This window comes from Antennarius striatus, chromosome 10 (assembly GCF_040054535.1).
Source record: "Antennarius striatus isolate MH-2024 chromosome 10, ASM4005453v1, whole genome shotgun sequence".
Taxonomy (NCBI): Eukaryota; Metazoa; Chordata; class Actinopteri; order Lophiiformes; family Antennariidae; genus Antennarius; species Antennarius striatus.
Window position 1 is genome coordinate 6354408 of NC_090785.1, and position 17728 is coordinate 6372135.

The 17728-nt window shown below is 40.7% G+C and overlaps 1 protein-coding gene across 7 annotated transcripts in view; it reads left to right on the plus strand.

The window, feature by feature from the left end:
- The window catches only part of diaph2 (diaphanous-related formin 2), a 377371-nt gene that overhangs the window by 319529 nt on the left and 40114 nt on the right, over window positions 1-17728 (plus strand). For 3 of the 7 annotated variants that reach the window (XM_068325221.1, XM_068325223.1, XM_068325224.1), the window contains 2 exons: window positions 8771-8863; window positions 10198-10263. In XM_068325221.1, coding sequence (XP_068181322.1) covers window positions 8771-8863; window positions 10198-10263 — 159 coding nt within the window. Of the gene's footprint in view, window positions 1-8770; window positions 8864-10197; window positions 10264-12272; window positions 12408-17728 lie in introns of those variants that run through there. The other 4 variants (XM_068325227.1, XM_068325226.1, XM_068325222.1 and 1 more) reach the window with 4 other exon arrangements.

Here is a 17728-nt window from a genome sequence, read left to right on the forward strand (position 1 = left end):
TAAAAGTCAAATGCAGCGAGAGTGCTAAAAATTGTCATTTCTATCCACTTCAAGACCAAAGCAAAGTGGCGGCTCAGTTAAAACCAGACTCCCCTCTGCTCCCATGAGATGCAGGATTTACCATATAGCACTTACATTTAGTAGTCGTAGCTCACAAAAAAGCTGCAATTGCTGCCTACTGTGCTGTGAGGACAGACTCATATGGCCCTGCTGGCACCTCGGCATGTGGACCCTATGCAGCTCAGAAAAAAATCTGTAAACTTAACATCTGTCAGCTCTGGATTTGAGCCCTCCCTTGTGTGTTGCTGGTGTTACTTGGCAACTTAGCTAAAAGCAGCGTACATATTGGTGATAGAGATACAGTTACTGGGGGTGGACGGAGCACAGGCGGTAGAAGTAAATTACAGCAGAGGAAGCATAGTGTGGTGAATGCTATATTACAAGTATCTCTCTTCCCCCCTTCCCATCGCCCAACCTCCCTTTCCTACTTTTTTCACTTGGGGCCTAGCAGGATCCATCCAGATGGAGGGTTTATTTTTGTTTTTGTTTGTTTACTTATTCATGCATCCAGCTATTCGGGGCATCGCAGGGGCTTTTGTTCCACCACAGAATGCAAATCGCCACGGCAGCTAATCCACTTTCATCCTTCCCTTGTCGACATCCAACTTCTCACCACGTACCCCCCACCCCCCTTTCTCTCGCGATCAGGGCATTTCTTATTTCTTTCAGAATATGGGATAAGGCATGCAGTGACCAGGCCAGCCTAGCTCCAACTCTGGTCTCTACTTCACGCATGTCAAACACAATTCACCTCTTTACTCCCACCTACCCCTCACATCTTCAAGACAGTCTGGCTTCACCACAGTTCCCTTGCTTTCCCCTGACCGTGCCCCCGCACAGAGTCTCATAGGAAGAAGAATAGAGTTGTTGCACCACCATTCCTCCTGGAATGAAGGTTTGTGGGAGCATTCCTTATAGAGTTAGGGAGGACATGAGTGGATTTGCTCATCAAGTTGTTACAGTAAAACCTTTTCTTCTCCTTTCAGCTTTTACCTTCAGGGCTCGCCATAGCGAATCAGTTGCCTCCATTTAACCCTATCTTCTGCATCCTCTTCTCTCACATCAACTACCTTCATGTCCTCTTTCACTACATCCATAAACCTCCTCTTTGGTCTTCCTCTTGGCCTCCTGCCTGGCAGTTCAAAACTCAGCGTCCTTCTACCAATATATTCACTATCTGTCCTCTGGACATCTCCAAATCATCTCAGTCTCTCTGACTTTATCTCCAAAACCTCTAACATGTGCTGTCCCTCTGATGTACTCATTCCTGATCCTATCCATCCTGGTCACTCCCAAGGAGAACCTCAGTATCTTCATCTCTGCTACCTCCAGCTCTGTCTCCTGTCTTTTCCTCAGTGACACTGTCTCTAGACCGAACAACATCGCTGGTCTCACCACAGTTTTGTACACCTTTCCTTTCATTTTAGCTGAAATTCTTCTATCACACATCACACCTGACACTTTTCTCCACCCGTTCCATCCTGCCTCTACACGCTTCTTCACCTCTTTTCCACACCCTCCATTACTCTGGACTGTTGACCCTAAGTACTTAAAATTCTCCACCTTCTTGATCTCTTCTGCCCACTTGGGTTCCTCTCATTCACACACATGTACTGTCTTACTACGGCTAACCTTCACTCCACTCCTTTCCAGGACAAACTCCACCTCTCTAGCTTCTCTTCCACCTGTTCCCTGCTCTCACAACAGATCACAATGTCATCTGCAAACATCATAGTCCATGGAGATACCTGTCTAACCTCGTGTGTCAGCCTGTCCATCACCATAGCATCATGTCAATCAACTCTCTACCTTTTCCTTTCATAGTTCCAACATTCAATGTCCCTATTTTCAGTCCTATACTGTTGTCGTTCCTCTTCTCTCTCTTCCTACGAGCACACTTTCCTCCTCTTCTTCGACCAACAGTAGTCCAATTTCCACAGGCACCCTGAAGGTGAACAGCACCGATGATGTTTTTTGTAAACCTGGGCCTCGACCGATCCGATATGGTAGTCATAGATTTGATTCGCATATTTGATTCTGCAAAAGTTTTACGTCGGATGCCCTTCCTGAGACAACCCTCTGTATTTATCCGGGCTTGGGACCAACACAATAAGACACTGGCTTGTGCCCTCTTGCGGCTACATGAAGTTGTTACAGTAAAACAATCCAGCTGAATCAGCAGGTAAATCTATTTTATTTGCCATTTTACCCTTCCATTCCTCTTTCTCACCTGTGTTTACTAAAAATTCACACACACACATGCACACACAAATTCAAATTAAATACAAAAGCCAGTCTAAAAACTTTATTGGATCATTGTATCAAAGCTTTTGGGATGGATAGCTGGACTACAGGGAGACAAAAAAGGGATGCAAGAAAAAAAAGCAGAGATGCACAGGTGCATGTTTTTTGTTATGTTCAGTTGCTGAGGCTGTTTTCAGATGTGAACGTAGCTATCTTAATACAAGTGAGATTAAAGAGTAGGTAAGATTAAAATGAGGTGTAGTATTTGTCTCTCCACCTGTGCTTAAAGCAACTGCCCCCCCACCCACCCTTTCTTTCACTGTTAATGATCCAGGTTAATTGCTTAGGTGACTGTGGGAACACATGGACTCAAAAGTGTTCCAAAACAATCCACAGAAGACATGAGTGGCAACACTTCCACATTCATTTTCTTTCACATTCTTTCCTAGACTGAGTTTCTTTCGTGAGTTTAAACTCAAACACCATTTCTTACAATGAATTCAGTTATTTCAGGCCATAATCTCTTATTATTTCTCATGACATTGTAAAATTAGGCACTTGGCTACTGGTGTACTTGAGGAAAGTAATGGATTATGGATCTCCCCCCTATGCATGTTGTTTCTCATGTACCACCCTATAATTTGTTTCGGTAGGACAATACATGTGTGTATGTTGTGATGTATATTTTCAATTAACATGCCAGTGTTGCTACAAGTTTCATTTATCTGATATGTAATGTCATAATTTGTTGCTAGAATCAGAATCCCACATAGAAGCTTTTTTATAATGTGAAGAATTGTTTTGTCTGTTTTCCCCCATGAATCATTGCGGTTGCACATGAGCCATCAGAAATGGAGTTCTCAATCGATCCACTGTGTCTTTTTCTTCGCAGCACAACACGTAGGAGATGACAGATAGCAAATTGAATTTATGAACAGGCTTTGTTGGCACTGCTGCATAATTATAGGACTGTCATGCCTTTGATGTTAAAAAGAGAGCTCAGAATTTCATTCAATATATACAAGTTTTTTGCTTGGATGCCAGAGCTAAAAGCTTTGTCATGTTTTCAAGGTAACAGCGATGCTTTTGTTTTGTATTTACGGGTAATACATATCTTCATTGTTGTAGATTTTAATTGGCACAAATGAACAAATAAGATGTCATGTTTTTGATAATTTAACCTCATTTATTCAATGTGTTTTGATTTTTACTAAAGATTAAGGGTTTGCAAGGATGCTTTGCTTATACATTGGTTTCCTTTTACATTTTTTTAATTGATCTCGCCAAGTGCGGAAACAGCTATATCATCCTTCAGGCATGTACTCTTCTCCTGTTTCCTTTCCCAGTGTCATGATGTTAAAGTTAAGTTCAGCATCAGGAAATCTGCCTCATAATCGAATCAGTAAAGTGAAGCCAATGCTCTTCCGTACACAAACTACAACATGAATTTGTATCACCAAATATGTGTAGGCAGGTTTTAAAGTGTGTGTAGATGTGATTCTTTGAGCATGCACTTGCATACTGCAGTGTATGTTTTAGAAATAATTGAATGTCACAGGGATCAGGGTGTCAAGGAGTCACGAAGGTGTTTTACGACCCTCGTCTTGCTTCGCTCCACTAGTCCCTCTCAAAAATCCACTCATTCACTCTCACTTACGTATCTGCAGAAACCCTCTTCATGTTTCCCTCTGGCTGTGTTCTATTCTTCTTTTCCATTTCTCTCCGTACAACCTCCCCCATCTTTCCTGGCTTTACATCTTCCTCCCTCACTAGTGCCACTCTGAATCTATACTTATATTATTCCTTTCTTGTGTTATAGGTAATCGTACATTGTAAAGACTTTTACCGCATATACTGAAGGTCAAGGTCACTTGACCACAGGAAAACAGTTTTTCAATTAGTTAAAAATTCATATCCTCATTATACTAAAACTCCACACAAATGTCTAATAGGATGAAGTGATGACATTTCACAACTAAAAGGAAGAAAGTCGACTTCGTTCTCAAGTAATAATGTTTTGCAAAGGGGTTTTCTTATTACCATTCAATGCCATACAGTGAGAGAAAAGTTGAAATTGTGACAATTCTCTTTTCATTTCTTTGCTTGTAAGTTTTTTGTTATTTTTTCAGCCAGAACAGTGGTAGATTTAGTGATATAGTACATCAGTGATGCTCCTTAGAGCATCCAGTGGTGGCATAGACATTCACCTACATGGTTAAACAAAGTTAGAAGAACTTAAAAGTTTAGAATAATCTACACAAATGGAACAAGGGGATTCAGTCGACCGTGTTAATTGGTGGGCCTATTCCAGGAAATGTTCCCTGTTGTTTAACTAGGATTTATTTTTTATCCTTACCTGCCTAAAACCATCTCTGAATGGAAGTGTCATTGTCCTTTTGCCTATAAGCCTGTTGAGCATGGATTCCTATTATATAATTGCGACTATGTCATACATTCACTCTGAGATCCAGACTTTAGCTGTTTTTCAGTGTGTCGAAATCATTTTGGAGGCAGTTACTAGAGGCTGATTACAATTTTCACATTTCCGTGAAGCCTTCTTATTTAAGAATTTGCTGCATCAAAATTAAATGTATTTGATAAATTTGTTTTTTTCTCTCTCTCTCTCTCTTCCTCTCTCAATGAGAGACACTCACCCACCACAAAAAGCACAAAAAACATTATTTTTGCTGATATTTAGCTTTAGGTGATTTTCAGTGCACTGTGTGGAAAAAGCTATGACTGCTTTACTCCTCAATAAAAGCAATTCTTAATTGGAACTTCCAAGTATTTAGTCATCAAGGTCATCCACCCAGAATGACACTTGTTGAAACACATTAATATAGGTTTCACCTACAGGCCCCCACCCCAGGGAGGTTGAAGTCAGCAGAGAGACTTTCAGGTGACACCCACTAGGTTAAATATCTGAAACTCCTCACCAGCTGTTGAAAACTCAAGAAGCCTCTTGTATGAGAGGACAAATAAATGTCTTCAAGCTTTTCCAGCAGGTCCAGTTGACTTAATTCAACACAGAGATAAATCCAGTGTGAAGTGTTTAATTCCAGAGCATGTTATTTTTGTTATCCCTCATAATTACAACATGATAAGGCTTCTTGTAAATACATTGCAGACTGAGTCTACCCCCAGGGCTCACTCTTACATTTGGCACAGCCTTTGGGTCCCGATACCACCTGCTATTCAGGGGAAGTAGGGGACAATTGGAAGGGCTCAGGGGAAATGATATGGAACACTACATTTTCACTGTCCAAGAGGTAGAGTTTCACAAAGCTTGTGCGCTTATGATGTAACTGTTTAAGAAAACTACCTAAAAGTACAGAAGCCACAGGCATGTTCTGCAGTTCCACAATTTTTAATGAGATTATTTAAGCACCTTGGGGCTGTCTTTTGAGGTACTCACTAAGGTGTTTCATCATTGGAAGGGCATGCCAGTGTCTTGGGTCTTAGCCTATCTTAACCCATTTAGAAAGCAATTTCCGTTGAACAGAGGGGATCTTTCCTCTTAAGAAAAATCTCTGGGCATGAAAGGTTAGCATTTATGTAATTCCCCGGCATGCAATCTACTAGTGCTGTTAATAAGAAGAGGATGAATATTTGCCCTGGGTTTTGCAGCTGAAAATAAGACAACAGTGAAAAAGACAGAAATGTTTGCTAAAATAGGCAATATTATTACAAGTAATGAAGAAAGTTTGCTCTGAGGATTACTGGAAATGTCTTTTTTATTCTAAGGGCTTACCTTTTATTCACATTTGTTTAATACATACATATAAATAATTCTAAATAAGTTCATAGTCTGAATTTTCATTTGTGACAATTTGGTGAGAGAACTGCCTCCTCAGGCTTTAACTGTGGCCCAATAGCATGCAGTTAATTAAGCACTGTGAGGTGACTGGGGAGTAAATCTCTTTTTAGTCAGTTTGAGACTGATATATCATTCTTAAAATATAATAGTGGTAATATATTGAATTGAAAATTACTCTAAGTGTGACAATTTGTTTTAATTCTATTTGTATTACACTTGTCTTTGGTCTTGGTTGTCTTATTTTACCTTCATTAAGGATTGCAGGTCAGATGGTTTGTGGACGATGAGAAAAAAGTGTGTTCCCCCCAGATTTTTTCTTAATAAAATAATCCCTAAAATTACATTTGACATTTTTTTGAAAAGTGTTGCGTGCTTTATGTAGCTGTTATCTTGTATCTCTTCATGTATCTCTTCTGTGTTAGTTGTAAGCACAGAAGAAAAAAAAAAAAATGCAAGGACTGCGTCTGGGGGCGGCACGGTGGCGCGGTGGTTAGTGCTGTCGCCTCACAACACGGCGGACCCGGGTTCAAGTCCCGCTCTGTGCGGAGTTTGCATGCTCTCCCCGTGTCTGCGTGGGTTCTCTCCGGGTTCTCTGGCTTCCTCCCACCTCCAAAAGCATGTGCTTCAGGTTGATTGGCCGATCCCCAATTGCCTGTAGGAGTGAGTGTGTGTGTGAGTGGTTGTACGTCTTTGTGTGTGGCTCCACGGTGCACTGGCGTCGTGCCCGGAGTGTCCCCCGCCTCACGCACTATGCTACTGGGATAGGCTCCAGCTCCCCGTGACCCGCTGCGGTGGATGTAGCGGTGGCAATATGAAAATGACTGACTGACTGACTGCGTCTGGAAGAGCTAGTTCCTTATGCTTAATTGAGCAATGTGGGGTTACTGGGGAGAAGCTTTCCTTGTATTTTGGTTTGTTGTGTTTCTACGCCTTCGCCTGAACCATAGTTTACCATGGCTCCAAAGTTTTGACCAATACACATGATGAATTGTGTCATAACTAAAACTAAAGGAATACCACATTGATCAAATGTTATGTACCCTCTTCTACTGTATATCTAGATCTTCTATATGTAGAAGAGTGGATTGAAGAATCAGCTGTCCAAAAGGTTTTTGTGCCAAGACATTTATAGATAAATATTAACCTTCCACTTCATACGTTCTACCTTTATCAGCCCTGGAACGTGTTAGCCTACTAAGGATACGGTAAAGGTGTTCACTTTAGTTTTGAATGTCCACAATAGACAAAATGTTTGCTCCCCATTTTAAACCAATGAGCCTGCTATCTGAGGTGTAGTGCTGCAATTTGAGATAAGCAGTACTTGGCCCTGCTTTGGTTTTGTTCTGATAAAGCCGGTCTAATTAAGCTTGATTTAATCGGGATTGCTTTTAAGCACAGCACAGAGCTAGAACAGATACTTTGATTTCAAAGTAGCCCTTGGGAAAGGCTTGAGGAAGAAAGAGAAGGAATGAGATACAGAGCAAAATTAGTGTGAGTACTTGCGGTGTCATGTTTTTTTTGTTTGTTTGTTTTTACTTGAATTTTAATTAAGCACATTTCTATTCTTGGTTTTTCTCATCTTCTATTCCTTACATGTATCATTGCAGGTCAAAGTGTTTGTTCCTAAAAAAAACAAAAAACATGCTCACTTCTGACTTAACCAGATAGTGGTAAAATACATACCATTTTCATAAACTGAAGTTGTCTAATGTGTTGCTTTGCTCATAAATCTAATTTGATCGGCTGTCAGCGTCTTTGAATACATGTATATAATACAACATTTGTCATCCTGGTGTCTGGAAAAGTGCTTCATGCTGAAAGTCTCACTCGTCTCAACTTATTTTTTAGTGTTTCCTTCTGCTTTCCTCTTCGGGCTGAATGAACAAAAATAGTAGCCAAGGTCTACTTGGTAAACTTAAAAAAGTTTTCATGTAGGACTGATGACCAATACATAACTTGAATAATATAACTTAAATGTAATGTATGTCGTGCGCTGTGACATACAGTAAAGGGTGCCCTTTTGATGTAGTAGTGATGGAGTGTAAAGATGAATTACCCACATTCGGAACCTTAGAGCTAATTTTCGAACCCCAGCATCCATTGAACAATACACTGTCCCAAGTGTCTCCTCACTGTCTGCGAGTCTGTGCCAACTGCCTTCACTTCTCTGGTTTCATGGATCGGCAGGACAGCTAGATCAGTGGGAAGGGGGAATGTTTTTCGAAGACTGGTCCCACTGTCATTGACTGAACAATGATAGAGCGGCCGGGTATTGAGCGGCTCCACACTAAATCTTTGTAAAGAGCACTTACCTCCCCTGTGTTAGCCACAGAAAGAATATCTGTCAATGAACATCAGTGATTGCTTTCATCCTGAGGCTCCTCTGCCTGCATTAGATGCTAAACTCTAAGTGTATTTTCCTTCTCCCCAGCTGTTTCCTTAAGAAAAAACAGACAGGCCTGAATGGCTAGTTTTAGTCACAACGCTATCTTGCATTTGAAATAATTGTTCTGTCCTATACCTAAGTCCTAAGTTTGTTTTTGTGTGCATTTACCTGTATGTACATTTATTAGTTTTCTTCCTCCTATTATGAATGGCGCTGTTGCATGTTCTCCTCTAAATATTTTTGCTTTTTTTGTTCTCTTTCAGAGGGAGATGAAACTGGTGTGATGGATAGTTTAATGGAAGCTCTGCAATCGGGAGCAGCCTTCCGTGATAGACGAAAACGGACACCACGCAATGGTAATGCAGCTCAAAAACACTGCCTTTGTGTTCCATTCCATATTTTTTATTTAATTTGTCTCAGTCTCACCTGAGATAAATACCACATGAGAAAAATACCACATGCCCCACATAGGTATTAGTTCTCATGCAATATAACTGGCTGCTGGTCTATCGAAGAAGAATATCATCTTTTCCATTTGTATTACATTGTTTATTACTACCGCGGTGCACTAGCGTCGTGCCCGGAGTGTCCCCCGCCTCACGCCCTATGCCGCTGAGATAGGCTCCGGCTCCCCGTGACCCGCTGCGGCGGATACAGCGGTGGTAATCTGAAAATGACTGACTGACTGACTGACTGTTTATTACAAAACACTCATAAAACATGAACACACATAACTTTAAAATGTGCATCTTAAAAGCAAGAACATCTGTCACTTATTGAATGTCATTAACAATATATTGTCCTGTAGCCATTCATGAAGCACTTACTTTAATTTAGCCATGCTGGCTGCAGTCCGGATGAGGCTGATTTTGTATGCATTCTGTTTGCCCATGATTAATGGCCCATGTATTACCACCTAGAAGTGTTGCCAAAGTGAATTCATATGCAAGTCAGAGGTCTGTTGAAAAGCCACAGGTGCTGCCATCCCGCACTGAGAGTCATGTTGGAAAAATGTGTCCTATGTGTGTTTTGCTGGAAAGCAAGTATAAAAAATAACCATATATTATAACACAGGAAATGTCAAACAAGAAAGTTTTTGTCTGTTGTTTGTCTTATGTTTGTTTTTACATGTGTGTGTGATCCAGTGACCCTCTGATCTGTGAACTGGGTTTATGACTAGTCTTTGGGACTCCTTATTTCAAAATGAAGCATTTTACAATTAAAACTGACTTGTGATTAAATCTGTTGTACAATATTGTAGCTGAATTTCCTGAGCTAGCCAAAGACGATTGCAGTACTTTCAAAATTAACTGATAAGGTTTCCTTACAATTAGAGTTTCCTGACATATATTTTGTCACTTTTTCAAAAATTCAATTATGGGTATATCAACAAGCACTCATGCAAACTCATCTTTCAACACCCATTGCTGCTCATCATAACACATAACAGCTCCATTATTTAGTTACGTCTTATTGATTCATTATTGCTGTGTTTTAGTTCAAATATCCATTAACTTTACAAAGCTGATAGGTTGGGGTTTTTTTTCAAAATCTGGGAGTGGTTCATTCTTGCAAATATCTGAAATGTCTCATCTCTAATTCCTTTTTCTCTTTTGTATTTTCTCTGTCCTTCCCTTCTTTTCTTTTTTACTTTTCTGTATATCTTCTTTTTTCATTAACATTGTTACAGGTGATCAAAGTCCTTCCAGTCCAGCCTCTCGGTGGCCGGGTGCTAACTATGGTAACAGAACTTTAGGTGTGTGCATTTAGCCGGCTTTTTAAACAGGCATAAACCTTGCACATCTTCTGGCTGCATAACTCACAGATGTCCATGTGTTCAGAGCACTCTAACTGAGCTGGTCCACATCATGGAAAGTATGTCACTGATTTCATAAATTTGAGCCAAATGTTACATTTTATAACATGTAATAATCTCTAAAAAAAATCTTCAAATGTATGCCAAATGTAACTAAAATAAACGCAAAATGTAATATACACATTGTGTATGTATGTAACTCCTCACTGAAAAAATTAGCTCCAGTGAAGATCAGTCACCACTTATTTTGAGAATTGTAATGCACAATGTATTTCCAGAGAATAAATTTGATCATCAAGTGTTATCTCCGTAATGTATCTACTTGTGTTACATACAGCTGTCATTGCAAAAATAATGTCCCATTCATTGTCGCCTCTATGCGGCATAAACTTCATTTACTCCAGCCTTTCTGGAAACACATTACAAAGTAACAGTGCCTTTGGCTCACGGCCCTATGGACGTAGATGTGCTAAATAGCTTGACCCCGCTCCAACAATAATTGGAATGCTATGTTGAAACATCAGTAACCATAAACTGTTGAACTTGTGTAAGGTAAAACTGGAACATTGCACAAGTAAACAAGTCAACTGGCAACATTTTTTAGTATCATGATTGTGAATAAATTGGTCTTTCTCAACTGCTTAGATGTTGAAGTGTGAGAAATTGGTAAACTTTACCACCTTATCAAACATTTTTATATAGGGCATCGCCTCACAGCTTCAGGTAGGACTGGGAAATTGACTGAAAATGACCAAAAACAAATTTAGAAGCCTCTGTTTAAATTGACAATATTACACAAACCAGCTCAAAATAATAATCAGCCATTATTCACTTAAAAAGGTAAACATTTGGAGTAATTTTTATGTTAATTTGAAATCTGTTCACTCAGCCCTAATCTTGGCATTATGTTTTACTGTAATTTTTTTTTTTTACACAGCATCCCTACTTGTTGTAATAGAAATGGTACAAGAAGATAATGTACTGAAAAGGACATATAACTGATATGAAATTTAACAATTTTCATCACTTGTAGAAATCAGTGGCAGTATAATAACAGTTTCACGTCCTCTTGATCCCAAATGTTAATTCCCATATAGTCATAGTCAACTTTATTGTCTAATGTACCATATATACGGCATACAGCACAGATGAAATTACAGTCCTCTCAGACCCACAGGCAGTAAAAATCACAATCTCAAAAGGGGTCATCCCTAAGAAAAACGATTTGAAGCACTCAGCATACTGTCTGTCATGTAGAGCAGCTCCAGTTATCAGCTATCAACTCTCTCAGCATGATTTTGCTCCATTTCTCTTGACAATGCATAGGAAGTGTTTTGTTGGTAAGTTATGTCAACCTTCATGCTTGGCTTTTTGCAATGACTCTTTGCATTGCTCTCATGCACTCCGTATGTTTGTTAAAAGCATCTCTCACATGCCATGAAGACTTATTACATCCCGCGAAGCGGTGATGTATTGTAATTGTTGGCGTTTTTGTGTACGTACGTCCATCCGTTCATCCCCCAAATATCTTCACAACCATTGCAGATAGAAAGATAAAACAAAAAGCAAATTATTCAGGTGGCAAAGGGGCCAAAATGAGATGAAGAGCTTGACCTTGAGAAAATTAGGTCAAGGTCACATTTTCGCTTTTATAACTTTTTAGGTACACACCTCTGAAACATGACAAATAGAATGCATAAGTTACATGTTGGATCATGGGTCTTTTACGAAATGACCCTGACCTGTGAAAGTAGGTCAGGGTAAAAATTTGAATTTAGGGGTGTTACCCAATGTTGCACTCTCTGACTGCCTAGTTACATCCTGCGAAGCGGTGATGTATTATAATTGTCAGTGTTTGTGTGTTCGTTTGTCCATGTGTATATATATAAAGCATACTTTCTTTCTTTCTTTCTTTCTTTAAATTTTTCCCTTAACATGGATTATTTTAGAGTGGGGACATTAAACGTAAATGGAGCCAGAGAAGAAAGAAAAAGAGCACTAATTTTTGACACAGCAAGGAGGAAAACTATTGATGTTCTGTTTTTACAAGAAACACACAGTGATGACAACAATGCGGTGGACTGGATGAAGGAGTGGGAGGGACAGGTGATCCTAGACCACAACACCACGCTGAGTGGTGGAGTGGGCTTCTTGTTCTCTAGAACTTTTAACCCAACATCTCTAGAAATCGAGCATGTCGTAAAGGGGAGGTGTCTCTTAGTAAAAGCACATTTTGAACACCGCACCCTGGTTTTTGTAAATATTTATGCTCCAACAAACGGTGCAGAAAGGAAGGGCTTTCTAGAATTAATACAAGCTAAGCTAGATAGCTGTGGTTCGGAAGACTTTTTGATTTTGGGAGGAGATTTTAACTGTACTGAGGATGGGATGTTAGACCGTAACCACGCGGAGCCTTACCCAGCATCCCAACACACTCTGAAGCGGCTGGTCTCTTCTCGCGGCCTAGTGGATGTGTGGAGGAGGATGCATCCAGACTGCCGACAGTACACTTGGTCCCACCTGACAGAAGGCAGGGTGTCTTTAGCCAGGTTGGATCGCTTTTACTGTTTTAAACACCATTTCAATGCTTTCAAAGACTGTAATATAATGCCAGCTGCTTATACTGATCATTCTCTGGTTTCATGTCGCGTTGTGATGGGAAATATTTTACCTAGGAGTGCATACTGGCATTTTAATTCAACTTTAGCCTTGGACAGAGGCTTTAGAGAGATCTTCAGTTATTTTTGGAGCACTTTTAGACTTAGAAAAGCTGATTTTACCTCTCTTAGCCAGTGGTGGGACTATGGCAAAACAGAGATAAAAGTCCTGTGCCAACAGTATACTTTGAACGTCACACGAGACACCTGCCGGTCAATGAAACACCTAGAGGCTGAAATTGTGGAGTTGGAGACAAGCGCTTCCACAGGAAATCAGAGGTGTACTGAAATCCTCAAGTCCAAAAGAATGGCTTTAGCCGACCTGTTGGATACTAAAGTACAGGGTGCCCTAGTTCGATCCAGGGTACAAAACATCACCGAGATGGATGCTCCCTCTAGCTTCTTCTTCGGCCTGGAAAAAAAGCATGGACAGACCAACGTGATCCACTCCCTGCTGTCTGACACAGGACAAGAGCTGACAGAGCCTGGTCAGATCAGAAGGCGAGCTGTGAGTTTTTATTCATCTTTGTATGACAGTGAATACCGGGAAAACCAGCCACTGTTAGAGGAGTTCTGTGCAGAGCTACCTCAAGTCTCCACGGAGACAAATTCACAACTTGACCGGCCGCTGGAGTTAGAGGAACTCCACACTGCCCTGCAGAACATGCAGGGACGACGTTCTCCGGGTATCGATGGTCTAACGGTTGAGTTCTATACAGCCTTCTGGGACATTCTAGCATGTGATATGCTGGAAGTGTTCACCGAAAGTCTATCCTCAGGCTCTTTGCCACTGTCCTGCCGGAGGGCGGTCGTTGCCCTCCTGCCTAAAAAAGGCAATCTGCAGGACATCAAGAATTGGCGCCCTGTGTCACTGCTCTGCACCGATTACAAGATTCTGTCCAAGGCTTTGGCTACCAGGCTGAGGGAAGCTATGGAGCAGGTCATCCACCGGGATCAAACCTACTGTGTGCCCGGCAGGTCCATGGCAGACAATGTCTACCTAATTCGTGATGTTTTGGAGGTGTCCAGATCATTGGGTATAAACGCTGGTCTCATTTCGTTAGATCAGGAAAAGGCATTTGACCGTGTTGAGCACAGCTTCCTCTGGACAACCATGGAGAGGTTTGGGTTCAGCACCGAGTTCATTGCCAAGATCAAGGTGTTGTACAGTGACGTTCAGAGTATTCTGAAGTTTAACGGCAGTTTGTGTGCCCCCTTCGGGGTGCATCGGGGCATCCGGCAGGGTTGTGCCCTGTCTGGGATGCTCTATGCACTCTCTCTGGAGCCCCTCCTCTGTAAAATTCGCAAAAGCATCGACGGTTTGATTTTACCTGGTGTTAGAGAGAACATTCTTTTATCTGCCTATGCTGATGATGTTGTTGTTCTTATAAAAAACCAAAGGGATGTTAATGTTCTAGTGGGTTTGACAAACTCATTCAATGTTTTAACTGCTGCAAAAGTAAACTGGAACAAAAGTGAAGCCCTTGCTGTTGGTGAGTGGCATGGCAACCTCCCAGTTCTTCCTCAAAACTTGTGTTGGAAGACTGATGGTCTCAAATATCTCGGTGTGTACCTGGGAGATGAGACAACAACCAGGAAGAACTGGGAGGGCGTCATTGACAAAATAGAAAGGAAACTTAAAAAATGGAAATGGTTGCTCCCCAGAATGTCATACAGAGGTCGAGTTTTAGTGATAAACAATCTGGTAGCCTCGCAGCTGTGGCACCGCTTGACCTGTATGGAACCTCCATCAGGGTTTCTAGCCCAAATCCAGACCAAACTTGTTAACTTTTTCTGGGATGGGCTGCATTGGGTACCTCAAGGAGTGTTGTTTTTATCAAGAGAGGAGGGGGGACAGGGCCTCATCCACCTGGCTAGCAGAACAGCCACGTTCAGATTACAGTTCATCCAGCGGTTTCTGACCGGACCAGCGGATCTGACGTGGAGAGAGGTGGCCGGCTGCATATTCAGACGAGTGAGCCACTTGGACCTGGATGCTGCACTGTTTTTAATGGACTCTAAGCTTCTAAAGTTGGAAGGTTTGCCTCCGTTTTATCATGGTGTTTTTAAGTCGTGGGCCCTTTTTAAAAGCAGCCCAGGAAAAAACTCTGACTCTTTGTTCTGGTTACTGAGGGAACCACTAGTGCATGGGGCCAGGCTGGACGTCTGCAGTGGAGCCACACCTGGTCTGTCTACAGCGCTTTGCAGAACCAGGACCGTGACCCTCCAGCAACTGGTAGACAACGTCGGGCCTGCGCTGGCGGATGCCCAGGCTGTGAGCTCCCTGCTGAACATCCAGTCCACCAGGGTGGCTCAGAGGGTGCTACAACTGTGGAGGCAAAGACTTTCCTGGAAGGAGAAAAGCCTCCTCCTGGACTATAGTACAGGGACTGTACCAGACAGCAAAGATCCTTTCCCAGAGGTCCACATCAGTCCCCTGTTTGGAGAACTGGAGGGTCCTCTCCTCGGAGATGAACGACAGATCAGCCTGCACACGGCCAACAAAAAAATACTGTACAAACAATGTGTAAAAGTAATCAACAAGAAAAACCTGTGTAACAGAGCACCTACTACCTGGGCCAACAAGATGACGGGAAATGGACCTGACCCGCAGTGGAGACTTCTGTACAAACCTCCCCTCAAGAAAAAAACAGCCGACCTCCAGTGGAGGATTTTGCATGGTGCCGTCGGTTCAAATGCTTTTGTCTCTGTTTTTGCCCCTGCGGTGTCCAGCCAGTGTCCCTTCTGTCCTCTTCAGGAGACAGTCTTTCATACTTTCAGTGAGTGTGGGAGACTTGCAGTACTCTTCACTCTTCTAACAAATGTTTTTAACTTGTTCAATGAAAACTTTAGTATCAGGAAATTCATCTACGGTGCTGGGTACAATAGATCGAATCAGAGAAAGTGGCAGCTTTTAAATTTTATTTCTGGGGAGGCAAAACTTGCAATTCATGTGACCAGGAAGAGGAAAATTGAAAACGATACCACTCAAGAAGCAGCTACTGTTTTTTGCTGTAACATCAGATGTCGCTTAAAACTAGAATTTGGTTTCTATAAATTGACAAAAGACCTGAATAACTTTAGGAACATCTGGTGTTACAAAAATGTCCTATGCACTTTAGTTGATGACCACCTCACTTTTGCAAACTTCCTGTTATAATGCACTAATTCTTATATTGTATTTCCCTTTGTTTCTTGGTGGTTAATGTTTTTGAGTGTTTCATATTTTTGAAATTTCATCTGATGAAAATTTGTAAAATGTTCTAAATGTTCTAAATGTTCTACATGTTAAATGTGATTGAAGTTTGTTTGGAAAAGATGTTTTGAGGCACTTAAATGCTTTCATCTAATGTAAAACTGCAAAATGTTTGAATGAGATTAAAGTGTTTTTGCAAAAATCAAAAAAAAAAAATCTTTCTTTCTTTCTTTCTTTCTTTCTTTCTTTCTTTCTTTCTTTCTTTCTTTCTTTCTTTCTTTCTTTCTTTATATATATATAAATTATTATTATTATTATTATTATTATTATTATTATTATTATTATTATTATTATTATTATTATCCAATAATTCAATTTTGAGTAACAATAATGTGGGAGTTGTGTTTTCTCAGAATTATTTTGTGTTTTCACTGAGGCTGTCAAAAAGCTCCTTAGATTTAAGGAACATGGACTCTTTGAAGGTTGAATCTGAAGCAGCTGGACTTCTGTGCAGGATCTGAAGATGTTTCTGCACTCAAGAAGTGGATAGGGAGTACTGATGTCTAGGGTTGCTAACACAATGACAGTCACCATAACAGTTAAGTCAAAAGCACTGTTAGGAGTTGTTAAAGGCACAAGCTGTTTGTTTATCTAACTGGGAATCATTGTGGGTTTCATGAGTTTCATGAGAACAATAGAAAAACTCTATGGGGAGAGATGCTCAAACGGCATTTTATGTTTATCAGAAATTGTCCTTCCAATTTGACTAAATGGTTTCTTTCGTCACTCCTCAAACCAACTGTCTTCTCTGTCAAAAATTTGAAAGCTATTCCTGAAGATTCAATTTTTTGGGATTACCATGACCTGGATAATGAGAATTTACATCAATTGGCACGTCACTGTTATTTTTGTTATTGTTTCCTCCCTTTTTTTTTTTTTTTACAAATTCACCATTTATTCCATTTGTCATTCCATTTGTCTCTTCCTTTCCTTGATGGAAGGAAAGGAAGAGAAGTGATGGTGAAGTCATTACATTCCTTCAGGTAACAGATGTTAACCTGTTGACTGCAGCCAGATATGTTGTGAGTTGGGTAAAAGTGCCTTCACATTTCAGGCATTTATGTCTGAGGAGCTATGGTACAGAGACGGTGATGTATTGTCTCCTTCATCTCAAGAAAAAAAAAAGTGTGGTCCCAAAGGTGAAAGGTTAACCACTGAAGTCCATAATAGGGATTTGTCTCATCTTTTGAAAGGTGGCAAAGAGAAACCCTTTCACATATTCAGAGAAAAACAATTAAAGATACTTTCTGTAAAAAAGCATAACTAAGCTCTGCAGTGACAGTCTAGTAACAAAGTCATCTCAGTCACTGAGCTGTTTTTGAGCCATTTATCAACATCTATGGTGAAAACTGTCAACAAATCAGTCAAGATATGAAAAATAATTGTGTGATTTTTGGGTCTCTAATGCAGCAGTAATGTTTAATTACTTGTTGTGTACACATTTGATTTCACTCTGACTTAAGGACTGCCAACATTTCAGTGTCTGAATTGA